Source organism: Crinia signifera, chromosome 1, assembly GCF_055691185.1.
Source record: "Crinia signifera chromosome 1, ASM5569118v1, whole genome shotgun sequence".
Lineage (NCBI taxonomy): Eukaryota > Metazoa > Chordata > Amphibia > Anura > Myobatrachidae > Crinia > Crinia signifera.
This window is the reverse complement of record NC_139217.1, coordinates 376,411,208-376,436,196: the sequence shown is the minus strand read 5'-3', so window position 1 is coordinate 376,436,196 and position 24,989 is coordinate 376,411,208. Positions and strand designations below refer to the sequence as shown.

At 42.4% G+C, this 24,989-nt stretch overlaps 1 protein-coding gene across 2 annotated transcripts in view; it reads left to right on the top strand.

Moving 5' to 3' along the window:
• CUX2 (cut like homeobox 2) overlaps nt 1-24,989 on the top strand; it is a 374,431-nt gene that overhangs the window by 215,927 nt on the left and 133,515 nt on the right. For both annotated transcript variants that reach the window (XM_083151418.1, XM_083151419.1), the window contains exon 4: nt 3,303-3,381. In XM_083151418.1, the coding sequence (XP_083007544.1) occupies nt 3,303-3,381 (79 nt within the window). The remainder of the gene's footprint in view (nt 1-3,302; nt 3,382-24,989) is intronic.

Sequence of the window (24,989 nt, the reverse complement as noted above, 5' to 3'; positions counted from 1 at the left end):
TTGTAGAACAGTACCCCACAGACTGTTCTCCCAGTATAACAGGACCCCACAGGCTGCTCCCACCTGTATAATTAACAGTACCCCACAGACTGTTCTCCCAGTATAACAGGACCCCACAGGCTGCTCCCACCTGTATAATTAACAGTACCCCACAGACTGTTCTCCCAGTATAACAGGACCCCACAGGCTGCTCCCACCTGTATAATTAACAGGACCCCACAGGCTGCTCCATATGTGTAATCATAGGACAGCACAGGCTCCAGGCTACAGCTTTTCTTACCTGTTCTCGACACCGGACACCGAGGTATGCTACAGCATTAACGGAATGCACAGGCTGGAAGTAAGGTGGAACGCACACCTACATCCGGCCCACAACCCCACTCTCTCTGTAACGGCCTCTTGTACTAGAAATGTCCTCAGTGCAGGAGGCCGGCGGCCATGTTTCTGCAGACCAGTTGGAGACTGGTGGCTGCTCGCAAAGGACAAATTCGGCCCACCTGGTCAACGGCCCTTCTGCCATTTGCCAGATGGCCAGTCCGGACCTGGAGGCTGCTGTGTCAGATGGCACAGCAAAGTGGTCACAAGATTGTGAATTTTAGATCCCTTGCTTTCTGTGGTAAAATATCAGGAGAGGACCCTAATCTATCTAATCCTCTGAAGGGGTGATTATAGCCTTTCTGTCACCTGGCGCAAACACGTATTACGCTCCACTTTATCCTAGTGGAGTAGAATGTAGCCTGTCATTTGGAGATTATAATGTGCTTTATATGCTTAAAACATTGGGAGTGATTTGGCCGCTTGAAAAAAAGTCACCCACCACATCACCGTGAGGCAGGGAAAACAAAATCCCTCTGATGTCTGTTCCCCCTTACAGCATAGGTCATTGATGGCTAACCTTGACACTCCTGCTGTTTTTGAACTACACATCCCAGCATGCCCTGCATCAGTTTTAGCATGTCCAAATAATAAAACTGAAGTGGGGCATGCTGAGATGTGTAGTTCAACAACAGCTGGAGTGTCAAGTTTAGCCATCACTGGTATAGGTGATAGGTATGCAGTGTTAAATTTATATTGTCCGGCTGTTATACAATAGAAGGCATAGAAACCATGATCAATAATGGGGATGGGAATTTATATGTTGAGGTTTCCAATTGGTGTTAATAAATAATACCCCTTTCAGACATACTACCAGAGATTTTAAACTTGGTACAATTCCGGGTTTTTAAAATCCCGTGTCCATTGCAGGTGCGCTGGACCTGGGATTTTAGTTGACTAAAGTACCGGGTAGAGCCCTTCAGACATATTGTAGTCGTATCAAGTTTCTGTGATTCTGTACACGAAATTGCTTAAAGCTTTCCTTCCAGAGGACAAAGATATATATTTGACAACTGGTCAGCCTCAAACCGCCAGGAGTACATACACGTCTGCATCCTTTTATTGGGGGAGATGGTGGCAGCCTTTCCAGCCCTACAATTGGGACAGTTTCACTCCAGGCCATTTCAATTGGACCTTCTGTCCCAATGGTCAGGATCTCATCTTTTCATTCATCAAATGGTATGTCTGTCTCCTCGCACCAGTGTCACTACTTTGGTGGACCCAATCCAGACCTCTCCTTCAAGGCAGAAGATTTGCATTGTGGGATTTGATTATCCTCGCCACAGATGCGAGCCAGCCAGCGAGTAGTTGGGGAGCGGTAGTTCAGGACCTCCAACTTTAATGTAGATGGTCTTTCTTGGGAAAGCCTACTGCCAATAAATGTGTTGGAACTGAGATCTATACTAGCCTCGCAGGAAAGACTGAGAAACTGTCCACTCAGGGTCCAATCCGATAAATGTAAAAATCCTTAAATGTGAATTAAATGCTGATGAATGCTTGGTCTAATGTTTGGGCTATGTGTATGTTAATGGTTTTAGCTAATGTTTTTTTTTTTTCTTTTATTGTGACCATTCTCTGCAAAAGCTTAGCACGGGAGTTTGGGCCGGCAGTTTATCAACAAAATATACAATCAATAGTACTGAAGTCAGATGTCACTTCAGGACTGTATAAGTGCTGTTTATATCCCTCACGAAAACATCCTTCTGCAGGAAACCATTTTTAAGTGAAGCAAATTATGAGTTGGAGTATAATAGCTGTGTGTTCTGCACTCACTAAAACAGAGATTACTGAGTGTTAAAGGACAGTGCTTGCTGGGGGCATTTTGCAGAATATCTATAATATGATGAATACAGGGAATGTTCTGTTCCATAACTGCCATTATCTATTTAGTGTCAAAGTGATCTATTTTTGTTTTCTTCTAACCCAAGAGGTGTGTGTTTGTGGGTGCTCTAAGCCTCATTCTACAAAAACCCAACTACCATCAAGTGTCCTGTGTCATCCTAAGCAGCAAGTTCATAAGGCGCACACACACTAACAGAGGCATAAATTCTTCTCCACTGCCCGGAGGCAAGTTGGAGTTTGGTGCTTTGCAAGAAAATAAAAGTCAGAAAAGACGCATGGCACTACCGAGTCACAAGGGCTGTTTAACACAAAACATGGCTAGATGTAAGTGGACACATCTGTAGCACTCTCAACCAGTCTACTTGATTCAGAGACCACAGTCAGGGCTTCATGTCACCTGTGGGGTCTGGGTCAGAACCCACAAGATTCAACATGCAGAATCCGTGTTCACTGGTGAGCCCCAGTTCAGCAGCAGCGCCGTATGCACTGTTGCTTTCTGCAGCACAGGTTGAGCGGTACCAGGTGGGAGCCACCTTGCCCCCTTTTGCAGGTGTTAGCAGGGCTCCAGAGATAGAGGTAATTAAAATGCAGGTGCACTGTAGAGCTCCGTTTCAAGAGAAGAGTTCACATTTGAATCCCACTTTGAACCGAACAGGTGCTGCTTTTAATTGCTGGTGCCCCTTCAGGGCTTGGAACCTGAAGCCCTCCATTGCCTCCATGACTTTATTACCTCTGAGAGTTACGTCCCTGCACAGTAAATCTGAGTACACATTAGACAAGATTTTTTTTATATATGCTCGATAGTGTTAAATTTGGTAATTTAGAGGTAGAAGGCGGCACTCTCGTGCTTCCATTAACCAGGTGATACCTGTGAAGCCTGAAGCCCAAGAGTGCTGCCTTCTACCTCTAAATTTTATATATATATATATATATATATATATATATATATATATATATATATGCTTTTTGCTTTTTTACTATGGATTCTTTTGATTTCTATTATAACTAAAACATTAGTAAAAATCAATTTTATTTAAGTTCGGTAAATGTGTCATTTATTTTTCTTTATCTTGGTTGTCATCCAGGTCATTGCACTTATTAAACGAAGCAAAGAAGCGGAGGCGGCGTTTCTCAGTGTTTACAAGCAGCTCATTGAAGCACCAGGTGATTTACTTTTACTTACTGCTGTTACTTGTACAGTATATGCCTTTTATTTGTCCTTCTGTCACACTACTATATAACAGCATTTTTTTCTACGTTATATTTGTATAATGCAATCTTAATGCATAATGCAAGCTACAGTAATGCTACCCATGCACTTATGCAATTGAATTTGATGCAACATCGAGGTGCGATGTCCATCGAATCCAATAGCATCTTTTGGTGTAAAAAATGCCCCCTTTCAGCACCCGATGTCGCATGCCATCTTCCGATGGCACATCGGGTGCTGGAGGAGGGCGGCGGAGTAGCATAGCGTTATGAAGTAGTGGTGGCGGGTGTCAGCACAGCGGCAGAATATGATTTTTTGGTTTAAACAATTCTGCCACCACCGCTGCCCACTGGTGCTACTTCACATTGCTAAACTACACAGATGGACACCAGCAGTGGTCCCTATGGCCCCCTCTCCCCAAACCAAGCGCCGCCGAAAAACATTCCCTCTGAACCCACCCGCGGATTGCATTTGAACGATCGCATGTGGTTTTTAACTTTGGGATCAGTTTAGGTCCTGTCCTTTTTAATACATTATAATTGCCTAGGAAGTGTCCATTTTTGCAGATGTACAATGTTTTTTTTTATTTATTTTTCATAGACTTCTACATAGAGCAGATAGTACTCAGGGTTGGATTTATTTGATTTAAATAATTTTTTTTAAGTAAACTGTTTAATTTTATGTTAGCACCTAATTTTAGTAATACATGAACAATTTGAGAGAATAGTAATGAAATGAACACAGTAATAGAATAAATACACACTAAACAGTTGCATTAAGAAGTACAATTAGGGGGTATAGAGTATGGAATTCTGAAGGTCCCGACAGTTGGAATCCTGGGCTGCGGTGGTTTGTTTCGACAGTTAGAATTGGATGTTATGGCTGTCCAGTGTCGGAAAGTCTGTAGACTGGCCAAACCGAAGTCCGTGGATTCGACTTTAAAAAAAAGTTGGCACCCTTCAATACTGTTGTTAACAGCAACATTGAATAGGTGAGTGTTGATATTTCCCCTGTCGAGAAATATTAGCACATATTGCATACCTCCCTTAGACTCTAAATTTCAGTCAGTCAGTTGTTTGAGTCTGAGTCAAACATTTATATGTCTTCGTACACGTCCTCACGTTTGTCCTGAGCAGAAAAGATTCTGTAGCATCCAACCAGTTTAGCTCCATTTTCATTTCGCAGTCTGTTGAATTGTACAAAAGCGTACATTGAAAAAAATCCTTTCAATTACTGCACTTGATGAAACTGGTGAACATCTGCTTCAGAAGATTTACTACAGCTATGTAAGACATCCATCAGGCTAGAGGAGATACTTGGCATAAAAGTGCCCACTTCAAACATGTATGGTGCATATGGGTTCATGGATACACAAAAGTTAATGATGACCGGCATAATTTGACAATGAGCAAATTCAGCAGTCTTCATTTCAGAAGGACTAAGCATTTTTTTTACCCTGTACCTAGGTTCCAGTACTGTAGATTATCCAGCAAGTGGTTATCTGTGAGTTCAATTTTAGCTCTTGCCTTTGCCACCTTTACTACATTGCTGTGGTGTCCAATCTCTTCAAGATCATCTAACAGCTTCTTCCACAATTGTACGACCACCAATCTAGAGCTACATCTACAGATTTCAGTGGAGCCAAATAGTCTTCAGCACTCCGCTTAATACCAAAGTTATTAATTTTGTTATTACCGTCTTGTGGGATTTCATCTTTGTTTTCATCACATAATCTAATGAGAATGGGCTAGTTTTTGGGAAAGATCTCCAATCACCTGGTATTATAAGCCTTTTCCCACTTGCTTTTTTGTATTTAGCTGCTGAAAAATGTACATGTCTGAAGTGCCTAATAGCAATGATATGTTCCTTAACTCCTGGAATGTTGAGGTCATGTTCAAGAAGATTCATTAGAGCATCCATGTGCAATAATATCCAAGTCATCCATTTCTTTCAGGTCTCCTCTCATCTTTACCATATGACAGCATTATCAGTCACAAAGTTCTTCACACAGTTTGATACTTTTTTGCGGCAAGTTCACTTCAGTACTCTGCAGTATGACTTTGGCCTGATGTGTCAATACTCTCTACGAAGTACTGTAAGTCATCTGAACTAACCAAACAACAAATAATTGGATCATTGTGCACGTTGCTCCAGCCATCAATAGCCATACACACTGTCTTGCTTTTCAACTTTTCCTTGATTTCTTTTTGAACACACCTCATCAAGCAAATTTTCACCTACATCATTGCATGGCTTGTATCCAGGGCAAAGCATATGTCCAAACTTAATCATCTCTGGGTGGTGAACAAATTTAAATGGTGAATTTGTTGTATACCTGTAGATGTACCAAGCACATTGCAGGTCAAGAGCTTCTATTTCTGATTGGGTTGTTTTGACTACAAAGTTTTCAACTGTTGTTGCATTTGTGGCTTTTTGATTACTTGTATATCCACTAGAAAGCCTTGGTGAAGAAAGTGAGCTTCACATTTCCACATCAGAAGATCAGGATGGTGCAGTGGTGAAAGTTGAATGATGAGACCTCACACCAACAGCAGCTACAGATTTATTTTCATGAGTAGTTGTACTTTCGCTTCTCGAATTAAGAATCTGAATGTGATGCACATTTTTTGTAATTATATTCCATTTTTGCTACATGTCCTTGCATTACTTTACCTCCTGTTTTATATATCTATTGCATAGGTGTCACACTGTTTGTTGCTTGACCCTAAATACATGATCTAACTTTATTCTACAATGAAGCACCTCTGCCATTTTCCTAGCTTGCTGTGACTGTGCAGGTTTTTTTGTGATGAAGTACTATCAGGGTTACACGATTTAAATCAAACATTTTAAATCAAATGATTAAATCATGATTTAAAATCAAAACATAAAAAACTACAACTTTTGCTTAAAAAGAGTTATGCTGCCCATACTGTGATATCCGATCGCATCTTCTGGTGGCCTCACATTCAGGCAGCCGCTGATTGGAAAACGTTTTTTTAGATGCCCACTGATGGGATTGGCTGAGAGAGCTCTCTCAGCCAATCACTGGGCTGCCCAGTGTTTTAAACTATTTTAAATAATGTTGCCTTTGCCGCTGATCCCTGATGCCCGCTAATGCTACTTCATAGCGCTATTCTACTCCAACAGACACAGCCAGCGGTCCCTCTGGGTAGAATAATGGATGGTTTATAGGGGATTCCCCATAGCTCTCCATTTCCATTTTGGGATTCCCATGACTCTTCAATTTCACTTTTGAAGTCTGAACATGCAGACACAAGCTGTAAGTAAGTATGGCTACTTCTGGCAGGAGACAGGATTCCATTTGGTTATATTTCAACAAAAAGTATGTCCCTGGTAAATCTGGATATAAATCTGGATTTATGGAGATCACAAATGGAAAGGAGAACTTTTGATAAGCAGTAGCAGCATTTTATAAATCTTAATGGGTTTGTGTGCAACAGTATTGCACTGGTAGGTGAACACTCCCCACTCTCCCACATATCCTTGGTCATTAATCTTTTCCACGTATTAAAGAGTGGAGTATATGAAAAGAATGGTGAGAAGGGAAGAATAGAGTAGAGCTGCAGAGGGGAAATGTGGGTGGTCAATCTAGCTGGGAGGAGGAAACCATACTGTGCATCCTGTCTGTCAGCCTAGGCAAACTGCTCTAAGCTGACACACTGGGAGAAGAGTCAGGCAGTGACTGTTAGCAAAAGTGCATTGATGGACCAGTCCCATAAGTGCTTTATGGTAGTGCAACTGAGGGTATAGGGTGGGTACATAAGTCAAAGGCAGTATTAGCACTTAGGGGTATAGTTACAAAGGATCAGCGCTGGGCTCCTCTTCCCCAGCCCGCGCTGGGCTCCTCTTCCCCAGCCCGCGCTGGGCTCCTCTTCCCCAGCCCGCGCTGGGCTCCTCTTCCCCAGCCCGCGCTGGGCTCCTCTTCCCCAGCCCGCGCTGGGCTCCTCTTCCCCAGCCCGCGCTGGGCTCCTCTTACCCAACCCGCACTGGGCTTCCTAACAACATGGCAAGATAAATGTTCCTCTTTCTGGGCATACAGTAATGATATTTTTCTTGAAGAACAGTCCCTGAATTATGGAAAGGTACAGTAGGCCCTAAGATTTGATCATATATATAGCAGACAAAATGTAATTACATACCAGAATTGAAGGTTGTGGGTTTTTATCTGTTCAGAATCTGTTTATCAAGACACATTTGTATGTGATGTTTTGGTTCAACATTCAAATTTTATTTGCAGACATTAGGTTCCAATTTAATAGTACCATTGTACTTCTATTGCCACCTATGACATGGGACTAAAGGTTTACTAGGACCTTCAAAGCTCTGTCATCACAAATCTCCTGAGAATCAAACTTCACTGTTGTGATTGCTCAGCAAGAATGTTGTTTGGTACCCTCGCTGCGCCTGTAATTAGACGATAGACAAAATCGTAAATCTTTTGGATATTGTTCACACAGATGTGATGTGAAGGAAATGGGAAAAAAGAGCAGCAAAATGTGTTAAAAAGAGTAATTAATGTCAGTGTTACTGTGGATGGTTTATTTAAATTTCCCTGAGCTCTGTGCTGTTCATGACAGATTCTATCTCATGTATCTGAGCTTTTGTCTGCTTCCCATTATAAAGTATTTATTAACATCTTGGCTGCTAATATGCCAGTGGCAGCAACTTTAACATAGTATTAACGTAGAAGCATTGGTACTCTTTACCTAGCACGGCGCCCACGATTTTGATCGTGGGCATCGCAGGTAAAAAAATTGCAGCCATCGCGGGCATTGAATGCACTAAAAATCGGGTGCGACGCGATTTCCCATAGGGAACAATGTTAAATTTCTCAATTGACCCGATTTTACTGTTCAATGCCTCAATTGACCCGATTTTTCCATAGGAAACAATGTTAAATGGCCCACAGAGGTCAAATAGCCACCCTGAAGTGTGAAATGGCCCCCACAATTGTTAACGCCACCCCACGATCAACGTGAACCCGAAGCATGGCGAGCGCAGCGGTACGCGTACTACGACCTTTTCATACCCCCACTATCCACGTCGGCGTGGAGTTGAGAATAGAATAGTGTGGCGAGCCCGAAGCGTGGTGAGCGCAGCGAGCCCCGCGGATACCTTCACAGGTAAACGCGTCCCTTCGCGGGCTTCACAGGTATCCGCGTCCCATCGCGGGGCTCGCTGCGCTCGCCGCGCTTCGGGCTCGGTGGCTCTCTGCGCTCGCCACACTATTCTATTCTCAACTCCACGCCGACGTGGATAGTGGGGGTATGAAAAGGTCGTAGGACGCGTACCGCCGCCCCTCGCGGGCTCGCTGCGCTCGCCACGCTTCGGGTTCACGTTGATCGTGGGGTGGTGTTAACAATTGTGGGGGCCATTTCACACTTCAGGGTGCCTATTTGGCCTCTGTGGGCCATTTAACATTGTTTCCTATGGAAAAATCGGGTCAATTGAGGCATTGAACAGAAAAATCGGGTCAATTGAGACATTTAACATTGTTCCCTATGGGAAATCGCGGGCATCGCGTCGGTCGCGTCGCACCCGATTTTTTAGTGCATTCAATGCCTGCGATGGGCGCCGTGCTAGGTAAAGAGTACCGAAGCATTTTCCCAACAATATTGTTTTAGCTTCTCATAGGTACAGTACACGAGGAAAACCTGTGTCAGTGTTACATGTTCTTTTTCTATTACTACAAAAACTGTGGGAAATTACCCAGTTGTCTTCCTAGCACGTGTCCGACCCTGAACATTTGCCTTGTCAGATTCCCGGGGAACAGTACCCGTGTTATTTTTCTTCAGCCCATTTACGCCCCGCCCCGTCCCGGACTGGAGTGGCAATATCCCGGGTCCAACCTCTGGTGTAAAAGGGGTACTAGAAGAGTCCTTATTATAACTCCGGTTCATTAAGGGATGATTAAGAGATTGACAATATCGGAGTTTGTTTGGACGCAGCAGCAATGCAAAAATTTTGATTCCTCCATGAGGTACCTGAAGACAAAAGTTGCCTTCAGCCAGACTTAATTGCAACCACTTGGATCTTAATCGCAACCACTATTCCTAGCTCAGTGTGTATGGTGTCACATGTAGGGTCAAGTTAAGTACACAGTGCTTGGTTGATCGGGTGTGTTTTAATCTGATCAGCAGGGTGATCACAAAGGTGTGTAGCTACTACCTAAGCTTACTCAGAATGGGATACAGAACTTCTCTGTATATCTGGATACCTAAACCCCCCCCCCCCCCACCCCTTTACAGGAATGCTGCCTAGTGTCAACGAGGCTGCAGCTTGGGGGCAATGCATGCGACAACACAGGACTCGTTCTGTACATATGCAGAATGGGTATTTCGCAGTCCACCCACCATTGTACACAAACCTACCTGCTCAGGAGAATGCGACTGCAGAAAGGGAATGTACTGTACATATGGTCACATTTCATGCATCCTTAGTCAAATGTATTCAGGTTCATACTGTAAATCACACACTGATCCATATGAAAAATCAAACTTTGTGGTTCTAATATTTATTGTACATGCATATATGTATAATGTTGATTTAAGCTCTGTTAAATGTTTTAGAAAATTACAACTTCAAAATTATAGTCCATTATTTCAGATCATGTTTTGAACCATAAATGCTGATGCTCATATACTTAAAAATAAACGTTATGATAAACATATTTTCTCCAATTTAGGTCGATAAGCATTATTTGAGCCTTATTAGCGGACTGCCTTTTATTAAAATATTTACTACCTTTTAATGAAACCTTTATAAACATTCACTGCTAGTAAAACTTACTTTTTTGTTTAATATCTAAGTGGTAAGCAAACTGTACCTCTACATATCTCAGCATTCCCTGCCACAGTTTTCGCATTCTGGAACAGCAAAACTGCAGCAATACATGCTGGGAGTTGTAGTTCCATAGTAACTGGCGTGCCATGGTCTGAGCACTGTTTTCTATCATTACTAACAGCTGTGATCACAGACAGAGTGATTAATCAATGTTGTCTTCTCTATCTGGCGGAAACCAAAACCTGGAAATGTATGGGAGCAAATGACAAACAAAAATTTGCTCCCAAATGCTGGAAAACAGATTATAGTAAGTTAGACAAATTTGGATAAATCAATGTAATATAACAAATTTATCCAAGCAACAGTTTTTGTCTATTTCCACTATACGGAGAGCTCTGTCGGAACAGGGTGCCAAAGTCTCTCATTTGTGCGCGCCCCTTTCCGGTTGGGTAGCGGGGGCTGGTGATTCTATTCAAGGTGCTCCATATGTACATCTCTAGATTTTTGTTCGCACCAGACAGATTGGACAGATAATTATTTAGGTGTGTACCCTGCCTTACAATACAGTGTGTTCGCTTATGGAACAATAAATCAAGAAGTTGCTATAAAGATGTGATCTCTACACTACTTCTAAATTTGCCAGGGTCACTGGTTTGTTTGCACCTGGGCCGTCCTTTATCAGACAGTAGCACAAGTCAGCACTGTCTTTTCTTTTTATAAGATTAGAACTATTATAGAACATAGCTGTCAAACTTATGCTGGGCCACACAGGCCGATCTGGTGGCTGCAAACAACTATTCCATATCAGTAGCTGGCCGGGCCATCAGGTGGCAAGTAGGGAGGGACGGCATTGCATTGAGCAATGACCCTTGTTCCGACATAGTAGGACTAGACTGTGCTGCACAGTCTATTTCTACATTTGATTCCAATGCCACATCGCCACGCATCGGGATGGATTCCGGATCAAATGCTGCATAGCACGGTGCAATTGCACTACGTGCTATGCGATTTTGGCTATAGTCAAAATCGCTAGTGCAAATCACAACGTGTGTCCGCAGCTTATACTGATAAGAACTTATACCAACAACTGGTTATAATGGGGCAGCAAAACACAGCTGATTGGCTTGTGCATTATCACCTTCCACTTTATCACCACTTTCTAATTTTACCAGTCTTAATACATCTTCCCTAAAGTTCGTTAAATAAATGAGATTTCCCACTGCTCCCGTGATAGACTCTGTTGTTTACCTTTTCAGGCACTGTGGCTCCCGTTGCTGCAGAGATTCTCAGAAGTTTGTTGGCTCAAGAATTTGGCTGCTGCAGCTAGAGCTGTCACTCATCAGTGTTTACACAGTGCACTGGCAGGCTGTACTGGTGTCATCTTGCATGTGGCTCCCGCCTGTTTGTTCAGATCAGGTGATTGCTGCACCACCAATGCAATATTTCAGGCCACATGACAATATGTTGCCAGCAGCCCCTATAAAACCATTTCCTGGATTGCTGGCTGGTTGCCTATGCAACGTTGCTCAGAGCCTGTTTTATGAGCAGACCCTCTGCTCCTCGGCATTTACTCTCTGGGACTACTATTGTGAATACTTGTTCCAGCCTGCTGTCCAGTTCCACCGGTTCAAGCCTGGTGTCCAGCTCCAGGGTTTATGATAGATAGGGGCAGGTGTATTAATCCTTAAAAATAGATAAACGCTAGGGTGATAAAGAGTGATAAACAGCCAGCCAATCTGCTCCAAACTGAGATTTTTGAAACACAGCCTATAACATGACAGTTGGGAGCTTATTGGGTGGTCCTTAATCACTCTTTATCACATTCCACTTTATCTCTTGTTAAGTCTTAATACATCTACCCCATAGTCTGGTAATTAACTGATGGTTTTAGGTGATATACCTATATAGTGGAATGCACCAAATTGTACTTACTAGATGAGTGCACAGCATAGAAAGGGAAGTATTACTTACTGAATGAAGTGCATAGCATAGAATGATTACTGGTACTTTCTTAATAAAGTGCACAGCATACTGGTTACTGCAACTTGCTGGTTGAAGTGCACTGTGTAGAATGGATACTGCTATGTGCAGACTGAAGTGGATTGTGTTGAGAGAATACTAATGCTTGCAGACTGAAAGGCACAGAGTAGAATGTAGACTAGTACTAGCTGGAACTAGCAGACAGGAACAACACTAGGAACCGGAATATACCAAGCAATAGTGGATCAAAGTAATAAGCAGGTCACAGGATGGAGTGAAGTTGTTCTGGCAATGGTCTGCTCACTACCACAGCCCTAATTAAGAGACTATCCCCTGAATGTATTTATTTATACTGTAGATTATGTTTATGCTCCAAAACCATTAATTTATCTACATAGTGAGAGTCCCCTGTAATCCAAAATTCAAGATTTCATATACTTGCCTATTTTGAGATCTATCTATCTATCTATCTATCTATCTATCTATCTATCTATCTATCTATCTATCATCTATCATGTGTACAACAGCATCAACTAGTGGATGGCAGTAAAACTGCATTAATCAAGATGTTTCTTGGTCTGCATTGTATATTGCTCTACGTTAAATATAAAGGGTTAAACAGAATAATATTGTTTATTTTCTCAATGCAAAACTCTATCTACATATATTTAGGGTCTTGTTTATTGTTCCACAATTTTGTACAGTTTCTAAGTACAATTAAAGGCAATCTGGGGCAGTTAATCTGTTAACAGCTGTCTTCCCACAGTTAAAGAGCAAATGAGCTTGATAAATAGGCCCCTAAACATGTTCACTTGGGGCCTGATGTCACAGATGATCAGATATGGCTTCCTAGAATGCTGCTCGGATCATTAATGCAAGTAGGAGATGTAACACCTCCTTATGCATTAATGTAATAGGGCCCCATTTATCATTGATTGCCTTTGCAATCTGCTCTGGGCACCATTTGATATTTGACAAATATCGCAATCCTGTTCGAAATATAATCCTGAGCACAATATGGGCACCCAGGATCGCTTTGGCTACAATGGGCTCCACGGTTGTAGCTACTGGAGCCAATATCAGGAATGCTTTGCACTCTGGATATTGATACATCTAGCAACATTGCATCCCCCATAACAAAACCCTTTGTGGAAGGCAGCTGCTGCAGGATTGGGGGGGGGGGGGGGCTTTGTTACCTTCTGTGGTTCCTCTGTTGTATGTATTCACAGTATGCTTATTTGCTGCTAACCCCTGCAATAGCAGCAAATGTGCTTTAATAAATGGTCCTGTTAGTGCCTTCACTGTTGCTTCCGTATAAACAGCAATCATAGCCATTCCAGCCACCTCTGACTCAGGCCCATGGCACCATATAAACAGAAGTTGCCTGACCTTCTGCAGCATTCTGCATAAAAAAAACACTGTAGATGTCAGAGCTAAATTCACCATATAAACCAACCAACACGCTACTAGGGCTACTTTCAACCAACAATGTGTCACCATAACTATGATGCAAGAAGGTGTTGAATAATGAGTCATAAGAGTGTGATAGGCAGAAATCTAGTTTAGCGTGTATTTACTACTTGTTTAAGGCATTATAAACTGTGAATGCAGCTTTGTAAAGGACATAAGTGAGAACCATACATCTAAACTCAAACTGAATCTCAGATTCCTGGGACCATCGAGGAATGTGGGTAGTTAAATTTTTTACACTCAGTGTAAGATATGTGAGGCATACTTGCCTACTTCTGAAAATTAGTTTCAGGAAGATGATAGTTGGTAGTAGAATTTTGCACTGTGCCCCATTAAGAGGGCGTGGCATTCTCCACCCAAAGTGGCGTGTCTACTTCCATATATGGAGAGATTGTGAAAATAGATTGTGAACATGGCACTTAGATTCTTTTAAAATGACTTATATCCAAATCCGTAAGTAAGAGCTACTATACCTGTACTTGCTAAAGTGCTGGGAAATGGTGCTGATGATTCAATGTAAATGTTCTATTATTCATTCCTTTTTTCCCCCTAAAATGTAACAGTGTAATGTGGGCTGACATGAGGGAGATTGCTAGACTGATGAGGGAGAGAGGGAGATTGTTGCTATTTCAGGGAGACTCCTGCAGAATGCAGGAGGGTAGGCAACTATGTGAGGTTTAGAATTTTGATGTAGAAATAATACAATCTTTGGTTTTGTCATTGTATGATCATAGTTTGTTAATTAGTTATTGTACATACACTATATGTTGGTATATGTATGGTTTGTTAATTAGTTATTGTACATACACTATATGGATAAAAGTATTCTGATGCCTGACCAATAGTTGAACAGGAACTGTAAAGACACTGTATTCAAATACATATACTTTAAAGGGTGTGGTACAGGGTTCCGTCAGTCGGGATCCTGACAGTCATTAGCCTGACATCGGGATCCCGACTGGCTGGACTCAGAAAGCGTGGCTAGTGCAACGGGCACGGTGGCTCGCTGCGCTCGCCACCTATTCTATTCTCCCTCTATGGGGGTCGTGGACCACACAAGGGAGAATAACCGGTGGCCGTCGGGATTCCGTGCATCGGTATTTTAACAGTCGGCACCGCTTTAAAATGGAATTGGTCCAGCTACCACTCTTCTTGGAAGGCTTCCCAATGCGATTTTAGAGTGTTTCTGTGGTAATTTGCGCCCATTCATTCTGTAGAGCAATAATGAAGTCAGGCACTGATGTCGGGTAAGAAGGCCTGGTTTGCAATCTCTGTTCCAGTTCATTTAAAAGGTACTCAGTGGGGAGGAGGTCAGAGCTCTGTGCGGGCCAGTAAATTTCTTCCACACCAAACTCCTCAAACAGTGTCTTTATAGTCCATGATTTGTGCTCTGGGGCGCAGTTATGTTGGAGTAGAATAGTAGTTCCCTAAACGGTTGACGCAGAGTTGGAAGCATAACATTGTTCATAATGTCTTGGTATGCTGAAGAATTAAGATTGACCTTTACTGGAGATAAGGGGCCTAGCCCAAACCCTGAGAAATGACCCATACCATTATCCCTCCACCAAACGTCACAGTTGCATAATGCAGTGAGACCAGTAATGTTCTCCATACATCTTCCAAAGCCAGATTTGCCCATCTGCTTGCCAAACAGAGAAATGTAATTTGTCACACCACAGTACATGTTACCACTGCTCCAGTCCAGGGTCTGTGTGCTTTACAGCACTCCATCAAACGCTTGGTAATGGAACCGGTGATGGGAGGCTTGCATGCAGCTGCTCGGTCATGCAAACACATTCCATAAAGCTCCCACTGCACAGAATTTTGCTATGGAATCTGCAGATCTATGGCGATTTTTATGCACTATTTGCATTTGCAGATATTAACCTCGCTCCATCATTTTACATAAACTTCTGCTTCATGGCAAAAAACCCACAAAAGACGTTCAGGCGATGGACTCCCGGTCAGATTGAGGGATCCTGACTGCAGCAGGTAGGATCCCCAAGGGACCTAAACGACCGTCGGAGACGCGCATCGGAATCGGATCAAAAACATGACAAAACATGCCCAAAGGACATCCAATCTACATGCAATCGGTTGGAATAGCCTCGAAATTGACGGGATTGAGACCAAATCGCTTTGGTGTGTACCCAGCATTAGCTGCTGCAGTTCCTTAATGCTTACACTTTCTAATAATTTCACTCACAGTTAACCTTGGAATATCCAGCAAGAATGGAACTTATTGCAAAGATGGCGTCCTATCACAGTACCAGGCTTGGCGTCACTGAGCTCTCCAGAATGACCCATTTGTAACACAAATGTTTGCAAATAGAGACTGCATTGCTACAGTAGCTGCTTGATTTTATACACCGGTGGCAACGGGTCTGATTGAAACATATTTTAAAAATGAACAGGTGTGGCCAAATACTTTTGTCCATATAATTTATATATACACTTTAGCACCAATTCTTGGCGTTAGTAATGCATAGCAGTGGTTGGTTGTAGAATTCAATAGATCTTACATATTAATTTATAGTAGATGCTGTGATTCACAGGCCCACAGGCAGGGGCGGGATTAAATGATTTAGCCCCCGCCCCCATACAGATCTGCAATACCGTGTTTAATCACCTCATCCTGCCCTGGTGGGAGTCGGGAGATCAGCACACTCTTCCATAGGTGCTGTGGACTACCTGAAAAATTGAAGAGTGAGCTGTGCACACACATGCAATGTAGTCACTGAGCAATTTTAGCTTAATATCTCAGCAATATATTGCTCGGCGACCATATTGGCTGAAAATTGCAAGCAATTCTGTCTTTATTTTTTTTTTTAAAACCTCTATTCTATTTTGACTAGAAATCGCTGGTCTCTGGTGCACAGTGCATTGTGGCTCCGGGAGCGTGCTCGCTCCTAGTGATTTATCGCCCAGTACACACAGAAACCACGGGCAATATGGTCACTCAGTGATGGATAAAATTGCCCATGTGTACAGAGATTAAGAAAATTAACTCTTTGCTTTACCAACCTGTCATGGTATATGCAAAGTCCATGGCATATGTAGTCCAATTTTAAGATCAAGCTTGGGCTTTCAGTTCCACTTGGTAATAAAATAATAAATCATGGGGAAAATAAAAAAAAAACATTGACCATTGAAAAGATGCTTTATTTATAATGTTGTTTTACCAAATATGAGGCGTGCTTCTAAAAATTACCTTTCTAATAGCTGAAGAAAAAATTTAGAGATAGCTCTGAGCCAGGTATATATATAACTATTATTTATTATCTGTAAATTTTTTCTTGTATTTCTGTTTTAAGGGGTGGGGTATCCCCTTAATAGAGACAGCTGCAGACCCAAGGGAGCTATAATATAGACCTGCGCTCTGACACACTTTCTTCCTTTCTAATAGCTGCATACTGTGCGGTGGCAGTTTTTCTAGTACATTATCCTTATGGAGCATACAGACTATAAGTGAACTCTTTACACCTGTTTTGATATCATCATTTGTGTGAGCTCAAATATAGAGTGCACTTAGGTACTTAACATTTTGGTGCTTTATTTCGTCACCTGCTATAGATGGAGCCCCTCTATTCCATTGCCAGAACGTCCCCTCTGGCGAGTGCTGGAGGAGAGGGACTCCATCAGACTGGGAAGCACGTGCATCTCACACGCATGCGCGTCCCAGTCTCTCGGCGGCTGGGCGGCGGGACATCACCTGTCTCCGCTTCAGGGAGACGGGCATGGTTGGGGGGGGGTGCGGGGAGATGGGGGCAGGTGGCAGTAAAGCGACGGGGACACCGGGGGGGGGGGAGCGCTGTTGGAACGGGGAGCACGAGCGTCTCGTGCGCGAGTGCCATCTTCCGATGGTTGGCAATAGAATCGCCAGCGCCTGCAAAAGATTAAAACGGGCTCCATCTGTTTACTGTACATTTTATTCTGCCAAGGTGTGACCCTATTTGTTCCTTGCAATTATGTTACCAACAAAGGGGTTTTTACTGAACAGCCCACAGCGCAAACAGTGACACACTGCCCAGGAAATACAAAGTAAGCCTTCACCAAAGCTTAAAGGACATAGAATACAACAAAGAATTTTTGTAGGTCCACTGGCTTGTTTCACATAAAAAGAGTGTACAAATCACTTACACTAAGGATTAATACACTCTATATTGGAGTCTCCCAGATCTTTTAGATCTGGGAGACTCCAATATAGAGTGTATTGATCCAGCACATGCTGACTAGCAGATGTGGAGTGTAGTAGTGGTTACACTGCAGGGTAGTTGGCCGTTGTGTATACAATATATTGCACATCATTTGGAGTGAGCTGAAGGACATTTGGACCAGTTTGATATCTAGACAATCCGGAATGGGTTTTTAGTGGTTTTTGTTGGTGAAAAATGTTAAAGTCCACACACGGAACTGTAGTCATCTGCTTTGCAGGATTATTGCACCGTGTATATCGTAAACTCTGACTGAACAAACATACAGTATCACTGCTCTGTATAACATTTTAGTTTGCTCTAGCCACAGCTTGAAACTGTGGCACAATGTAGAGTAAATCATAACTGGTGCTATTGATTGCTTAGTTTTTATTTATTTATTTATTTAAATATCTCATGCGTTCTCTTTGAACATTTTTATTTATTTCAAGGTTGTCAGAGCCATATATAACACACACTTGACAATTATAAACAAGCTTACCAGAGCAACCAAGTACAAATGGCAAGAAAGCAATGTACAGAGTGCAGATTAATATTGTAAGGAACAGGGTAGACAAAGGAGGAGAGATGGGGGTGGGTATCCTTCAGTCCAGAAGAGGGTCTACCCATCAATTATATCCTGCCTATATGAAATTGTGGACCCATTTGTCACTGAGACAAGCAGATTGCTTAGTTAGGTAAGACGCTGGCATGTTCTGTTATTGGTAAGGACCATAACATTGGTAAGGACAAATTCATCTTTTATTTAGAAAGATGCAGTGGGGTCAATTTACTAAGATGGGAACTCTATTTCAGATGGGCTGTTGCTATGGGCAACCAATCAGAATCTATTTAGTAAATTTTTTACAGTGTTGTGCAGAGGGATTATACAATTGATAAGCATTGGTCAGAAAGGAATTCACTATAACCAGAGATAAAGGGGGACATTTACTAAAGGAAATTTGTAAAAAATAGGTGTATTTGTATCCAGAAATACACTTATTTTTTACATTTACTATCCCGAAAATACGGCAATTCGTATTGATAGCACATCAATACGTCTACGAATTGCTGGCTTTTCGGGATAGTAAATGACAAAAATAAGTGTATTTCTGGATACAAATACACCTATTTTTTTACAAATTTTCTTTAGTAAATTTCCCCCAAAGTGTGAGAGGTTCCTAGCGCAAAAGAGATGATGGTTTGAATTTAAGGACGTCCTTCATGACAATGTTCTCATTTGTCTAAGTATTATTATTGTCTATTTGTATTAAGCATCAGCATACTTCACCCTTCCTTGAAATTGTTGGCAATCAGACAAAAGGGTAAATGGACTCTGCTCACAAGTTCCTAATCTATAATATGCACTGCTCAAAAAAATAAAGGGAACACTTAAACAACACAATGTAACTCCAAGTCAATCACACTTCTGTGGAATCAAACTGTCCACTTTGAAAGCAACACTGATTGACAATCGATTTTGCATGCTGTTGTGCAAATGGAATATACAACAGGTGGAAATTGTAGGCAATTAGCAAGACATCCCCAATAAAGGAGTTGTTCCGCAGGTGGTGACCATAGACCACTTCTCAGCTCCTATGCTTTCTGGCTGATGTTTTGTTTACTTTTGGAAGCAGACGGTGCTTTCACTCTAGCGTTAGCATGAGATGGAGTCTACAACCCACACAAGTGGCTCAGGTAGTGCAGCTCATCCAGGATGGCACATCAATGTGAGCTGTGGCAAGAAGGTTTTCTGTCTATCAGCGTAGTGTCCAGAGCATGGAGGTGCTACCAGGAGACAGGCCAGTACACCAGGAGACGTGAAGGAGGCCATAGGAGGGCAACAACCCAGCAGCAGGACCGCTACCTCCACCTTTGTGCAAGGAGGAACAGGAGGAGCACTGCCAGAGCCCTGCAAAATGACCTCCAACAGGCCACAAATGTGCATGTGTCTACTCAAACGGTCAGAAACAGACTCCATGAGGGTGGTATGAGGGCCCGACGTCCACAGGTGGGGGTTGTGCTTACAGCCCAACACCGTGCAGGACGTTTGACATTTGCCAGAGAACACCAAGATTGTCAAATTCGCCACTGACGCCCTGTGTTCTTCACAGATGAAAGCAGTTTCACACTGAGCACATGACAGACGTGACAGAGTCGGGAGGCGCAAAAGGAGAACGTTCTGTCTGCAACATCCTCCAGCATGACGGGTTTGGCAGTGGGTCAGTAATGGTGTGGGGTGGCATTTCTTTGGGGGGCCGCACAGCCCTCCATGTGCTTGCCAGAGGTAGCCTGACTGCCATTAGGAACCGAGATGAGATCCTCAGATCCTTTGTAAGACCATATGCTGTTGCAGTTCGCCCTGGAATCCTCCTAATGCAAGACAATGCCAGACCTCATGTGGCTGGAGTGTGTCAGCAGTTCCTACAAGACGAAGGCATTTATGCTATGGTCTGGCCTGCCATTCCCCAGACCTGAATCCAATTGAGCACATCTGGGACATCATGTCTCACTCCATCCACCAACACAACGTTGCACCACAGACTGTCCAGGAGTTGGTGGATGCTTTAGTCCAGGTCTGGGAGGAGATCCCTCAGAAGACCATCCACCACCTCACCTGGAGCATGCCAGGATTAATACACTCTATATTGGAGTCTCCCAGATCTTTTAGATCTGGGAGACTCCAATATAGAGTGTATTGATCCAGCACATGCTGACTAGCAGATGTGGAGTGTAGTAGTGGTTACACTGCAGGGTAGTTGGCCGTTGTGTATACAATATATTGCACATCATTTGGAGTGAGCTGAAGGACATTTGGACCAGTTTGATATCTAGACAATCCGGAATGGGTTTTTAGTGGTTTTTGTTGGTGAAAAATGTTAAAGTCCACACACGGAACTGTAGTCATCTGCTTTGCAGGATTATTGCACCGTGTATATCGTAAACTCTGACTGAACAAACATACAGTATCACTGCTCTGTATAACATTTTAGTTTGCTCTAGCCACAGCTTGAAACTGTGGCACAATGTAGAGTAAATCATAACTGGTGCTATTGATTGCTTAGTTTTTATTTATTTATTTATTTAAATATCTCATGCGTTCTCTTTGAACATTTTTATTTATTTCAAGGTTGTCAGAGCCATATATAACACACACTTGACAATTATAAACAAGCTTACCAGAGCAACCAAGTACAAATGGCAAGAAAGCAATGTACAGAGTGCAGATTAATATTGTAAGGAACAGGGTAGACAAAGGAGGAGAGATGGGGGTGGGTATCCTTCAGTCCAGAAGAGGGTCTACCCATCAATTATATCCTGCCTATATGAAATTGTGGACCCATTTGTCACTGAGACAAGCAGATTGCTTAGTTAGGTAAGACGCTGGCATGTTCTGTTATTGGTAAGGACCATAACATTGGTAAGGACAAATTAATCTTTTATTTAGAAAGATGCAGTGGGGTCAATTTACTAAGATGGGAACTCTATTTCAGATGGGCTGTTGCTATGGGCAACCAATCAGAATCTATTTAGTAAATTTTTTACAGTGTTGTGCAGAGGGATTATACAATTGATAAGCATTGGTCAGAAAGGAATTCACTATAACCAGAGATAAAGGGGGACATTTACTAAAGGAAATTTGTAAAAAATAGGTGTATTTGTATCCAGAAATACACTTATTTTTTACATTTACTATCCCGAAAATACGGCAATTCGTATTGATAGCACATCAATACGTCTACGAATTGCTGGCTTTTCGGGATAGTAAATGACAAAAATAAGTGTATTTCTGGATACAAATACACCTATTTTTTTACAAATTTTCTTTAGTAAATTTCCCCCAAAGTGTGAGAGGTTCCTAGCGCAAAAGAGATGATGGTTTGAATTTAAGGACGTCCTTCATGACAATGTTCTCTTTTGTCTAAGTATTATTATTGTCTATTTGTATTAAGCATCAGCATACTTCACCCTTCCTTGAAATTGTTGGCAATCAGACAAAAGGGTAAATGGACTCTGCTCACAAGTTCCTAATCTATAATATGCACTGCTCAAAAAAATAAAGGGAACACTTAAACAACACAATGTAACTCCAAGTCAATCACACTTCTGTGGAATCAAACTGTCCACTTTGAAAGCAACACTGATTGACAATCGATTTTGCATGCTGTTGTGCAAATGGAATATACAACAGGTGGAAATTGTAGGCAATTAGCAAGACATCCCCAATAAAGGAGTTGTTCCGCAGGTGGTGACCATAGACCACTTCTCAGCTCCTATGCTTTCTGGCTGATGTTTTGTTTACTTTTGGAAGCAGACGGTGCTTTCACTCTAGCGTTAGCATGAGATGGAGTCTACAACCCACACAAGTGGCTCAGGTAGTGCAGCTCATCCAGGATGGCACATCAATGTGAGCTGTGGCAAGAAGGTTTTCTGTCTATCAGCGTAGTGTCCAGAGCATGGAGGTGCTACCAGGAGACAGGCCAGTACACCAGGAGACGTGAAGGAGGCCATAGGAGGGCAACAACCCAGCAGCAGGACCGCTACCTCCACCTTTGTGCAAGGAGGAACAGGAGGAGCACTGCCAGAGCCCTGCAAAATGACCTCCAACAGGCCACAAATGTGCATGTGTCTACTCAAACGGTCAGAAACAGACTCCATGAGGGTGGTATGAGGGCCCGACGTCCACAGGTGGGGGTTGTGCTTACAGCCCAACACCGTGCAGGACGTTTGACATTTGCCAGAGAACACCAAGATTGTCAAATTCGCCACTGACGCCCTGTGTTCTTCACAGATGAAAGCAGTTTCACACTGAGCACATGACAGACGTGACAGAGTCGGGAGGCGCAAAAGGAGAACGTTCTGTCTGCAACATCCTCCAGCATGACGGGTTTGGCAGTGGGTCAGTAATGGTGTGGGGTGGCATTTCTTTGGGGGGCCGCACAGCCCTCCATGTGCTTGCCAGAGGTAGCCTGACTGCCATTAGGAACCGAGATGAGATCCTCAGATCCTTTGTAAGACCATATGCTGTTGCAGTTCGCCCTGGAATCCTCCTAATGCAAGACAATGCCAGACCTCATGTGGCTGGAGTGTGTCAGCAGTTCCTACAAGACGAAGGCATTTATGCTATGGTCTGGCCTGCCATTCCCCAGACCTGAATCCAATTGAGCACATCTGGGACATCATGTCTCACTCCATCCACCAACACAACGTTGCACCACAGACTGTCCAGGAGTTGGTGGATGCTTTAGTCCAGGTCTGGGAGGAGATCCCTCAGAAGACCATCCACCACCTCACCTGGAGCATGCCCAGGCGTTGTAGGGAGGTCATACAGGCACGTGGAGGCCACACACACTACTGAGCTGTGTTTTTCCACTTTAATTTTGAGTGGGACTCCAAATACAGACCTCCATGGGTTAATAAATTTGATTCCCATTGATAATTTTTGTGTGATTTTGTTGTCGCACATTCAACTATGTAAAGAACAAAGTATTTAATAAGAATATTTCATTCATTCAGATCTAGGATGTGTTATGTTAGTGTTCCCTTTATTTTATTGAGCAGTGTACATTGACACTCCAGTAATGTGCATTATAACTTGTGGTCGCTTTACATTATCTTTTAAAATTAATAAATTAACTACATTCTTTAAAATATTTCCTATTAGTGGTGTTTAGTTTGCAGCTAAATTTTTCCTCCAGGTGGAATTCTTCTTGACACCAGTGGGGGCTGCAGCACCATTTACAATTCAAGTAGGGGAGACACAGCAACTGCCAGTGAGCCCTGGGGGAGGGGGGAGCAATTTTTGTGGCTCCCCTTTTTGAATTTTGGATTGTGTTGCAGACTCACCTTTGGAGCCACCACTGCTTGATACCTCTCCCCTTATGAAGTATAACGGTGTGTGGTTAAATATAGAAAAAGGTCAAGGTACTGGTACTGGTATTGGGTGAGGACAGGTATATCTAATCTTTGAATTCTAAATGTGTATATGTTGTTTTGCGGAGGGTGATTAGATAAAGGATAGTGAGACAATTTCTCACCTCTTGCAGCTTTTTGAATCCGGTTAAATTTTAATTCTCAAAAGTAACCTTGCACTTGACTTACAATGACCGCAGTCAAAAAAATCAACAGAGGTCTTTATTCTTGTCATAAAAACAAATGTTATGTACCTAAATGATACAAATATCTATCTTGCTATTGGTTGTATTCACTTATGGTACTTGTTGTACAACATTTTGTATGATTGTAATGTGTTTCAAATGATGCCTCAATGCAATAACATATATATAATCTCCAAAATTGCGCTAAACAATTTAAAAAAAGTTTTTCAATTTTTAGGTCGCTATAACACTAAGTTCCCTACTAGTAGGAACTGGAAACACACATATTTTTACCAATAGTGTTAGCAGCGCCCCATATTAAAAATTGAAATCATTCTATATTAACAAATACAACCATTATACACATTTTTTAAATATTTATTAAAGTAGATAAATACATGAATTATCCTTGTGGTTGGAGTATGTCTTGGTGTATACAGTTGTTTTTTTAATAAAAAATGCAGCATAACCAACGAGTTTCGTCACAAAGACTTCATCAGGGGTAAAAGATCTCTTGAAACCATCTTATTTAAAGTATCAGGAGAAATTGTGATAAATCCTCTATAGCAATGGGAGGACTATGTCCTGAAGGCCCTATAGTTGAATGGGTATGGGAGTAATTTCTGGTGTCTCTTTAATAGTATAGAGATAATTTCCTTAAAAGGGTATTCTTTGAGATCTATTTAGTAAATTTTGTATTTGATGACCATATAATTTAGGTGAAATAAAACAAAGTAAGGTATTCCGGCTCTTTGTAATCTATTAACCAATCAAGACTGGTAAATTTCCATTTAGAGGAAACACCACATATAAATCACCAATCTCCTTAAACCATACAAAGGCCCTTATTCTGGTTGGTGCGGCCAGAGCCGCACACGGGGCTCCGGCCGCACAAACCAATCCCCGCCCACCCTACGGATCGCCACGGCCGTCCGTACACGGACGGCTGGCGATCCGCATAAAAATGGTGGAGGCGTACGCCTCCACCATGGTGGGAGCTGCCCCCTGCATTCG